This window comes from Octopus bimaculoides, chromosome 24, assembly GCF_001194135.2.
Source record: "Octopus bimaculoides isolate UCB-OBI-ISO-001 chromosome 24, ASM119413v2, whole genome shotgun sequence".
Taxonomy (NCBI): Eukaryota; Metazoa; Mollusca; class Cephalopoda; order Octopoda; family Octopodidae; genus Octopus; species Octopus bimaculoides.
Genome location: NC_069004.1, coordinates 2,240,783 through 2,242,507, shown reverse-complemented (window position 1 = coordinate 2,242,507; position 1,725 = coordinate 2,240,783). Strand labels below are relative to the sequence as shown.

At 45.3% G+C, this 1,725-nt stretch overlaps 1 protein-coding gene across 2 annotated transcripts in view; it reads right to left on the bottom strand.

Moving 5' to 3' along the window:
- LOC106877533 (uncharacterized) overlaps nt 1–1,725 on the bottom strand; it is a 49,658-nt gene that overhangs the window by 12,201 nt on the left and 35,732 nt on the right. For both annotated transcript variants that reach the window (XM_052976189.1, XM_052976190.1), the window contains exon 2: nt 1,328–1,388. In XM_052976189.1, coding sequence (XP_052832149.1) covers nt 1,328–1,366 — 39 coding nt within the window. In that variant the 5' untranslated portion in view covers nt 1,367–1,388. The remainder of the gene's footprint in view (nt 1–1,327; nt 1,389–1,725) is intronic.

Sequence of the window (1,725 nt, the reverse complement as noted above, 5' to 3'; positions counted from 1 at the left end):
GGGTGGGGGATTGGGAGAGGGCGTTGGAGATGGGTGGATGGGGTGGGATGGGAAGATTGGTAGGTGTGTAGAGATGGGATGGGCTTATGAGGGAGGATTGATGATGAAGGGGGAAGGGGAAGGTGGATATAAGTGAAAGAAAGTAAGGTGAAGAGAAGTAGGAGCTGGAGCAAGTGAGGAGAGGTGGGTGGGACGAAGTAGGAGGTAGGAGAGAGAGGCAAGGGGAGGAGAGTTGAACCCATGTGGCACAAACGAGTGAAGAGAGAAGATGAATCCCTGTTCACGGCGCAAACAGGAGTCCAGATGGACCCTGTGCAAGGACAATCCGAACACGGACAGGTGTTGCAAAGAATGACCACTAGAGTGGAAATGGCTCGACACCGGGGTGTCATTGCCAAGGCGGATGTCTCGAAGGTGTTCCGCGATCCGGTCAACCAAGCGGCATCCTGTTTGTCCGATGTACAGAGAATGGCAGAGAAAGCAGAAGATGCAACAGATGATATTGGTAGAAGTGCAGGTGAAGGAGTCAGTGATGTGATAGGGTCGACGATGGGTGCCGGTGAACAGGGTGGTGTTGGAGAGGTAAGGACAAGTGCGGCAGCATGGGCGGGAGCAGGGGAACGAGTCAGGTTGAGGAAAAAGCTGTGGACCAAGAGGTCTCGTAGGTTGTGGGCTCGTTTGAAGGAGGGGAGGGGTCGGTTAGGGAAGATGTATGAGGTGGAGGGGTCGGAGTGGAGGTGCTGGAAAGTAGTTTCCCGCACCTCCAGTATCAGCCTCACCTCACACATTTCCCTTAATCGGCCCCTCCCCTCCTTCAAACGAGCCCACAACCTACAAGACCTCTCTATATTATTAGTTGTCACTTAAACCATAAGTCAGGAAAACATGCACTCATATATTTATCATATTAAACAGAGTATACAGTTTTATAAATCGATAACAACCGATTTTACCCATCAGTTTCACACCAGATATTAGGTAACTGGACAATTATCTAATAACTGTGCTCATCAGAGATAGAAGATGGATGAATGAATGAATGGATGGATGGATGAATGAATGAATGAATGGATGGGTGGACAGATGGATTTTTGTGTGAGTGATACAACTTAAAGTATTTCATCTGGTCAATGGATCAGTAACTTCAACACACTTCACTCGTTTTACACCTTCCCAATTGCATACGATAAGTCAGAGAAGGAGATGGAGAGGGAGATGAGTAAGAAGAGAGACACGGAAGACAGGGAGGCAACTAGAGAGAGAGAGAAGTAAAATAAGAAAATGAAGAAGGGAATGAATGACAAACTGAATAAGTTAACACACATACCTCCTTTTTAATTCCTTTTAAGATTTCTTCTTCATTCATGATGCCAGAGTGAATCTTTCAGCTGGAAAACAAGAAAACAAACCGTTAAACTCATATCACTGTACGTCTGTTTAGATTAGTAATACTGCACGGGCTAGTTGTTGATAAGTTAGGTTATCTGTGCTGTATGGATTAGTAGCGAAGGGATTAGAATGTTGGATATAGCCATGGCAACGTGGTAAAGGTGTTTGCGTCTCAATCAAATGGCTCTGGGTTCAAGCTAGCTGTGTGTTACCCTGGCTAACTATCATCTACAATATCTTGGGTTCGACACAAACACTGTGAGTGAAATTAAGTACACATAAAATGTGGAAGACCTTCATGCATTCTTATTTACTTTTGTTTGTGTGTATGTATAT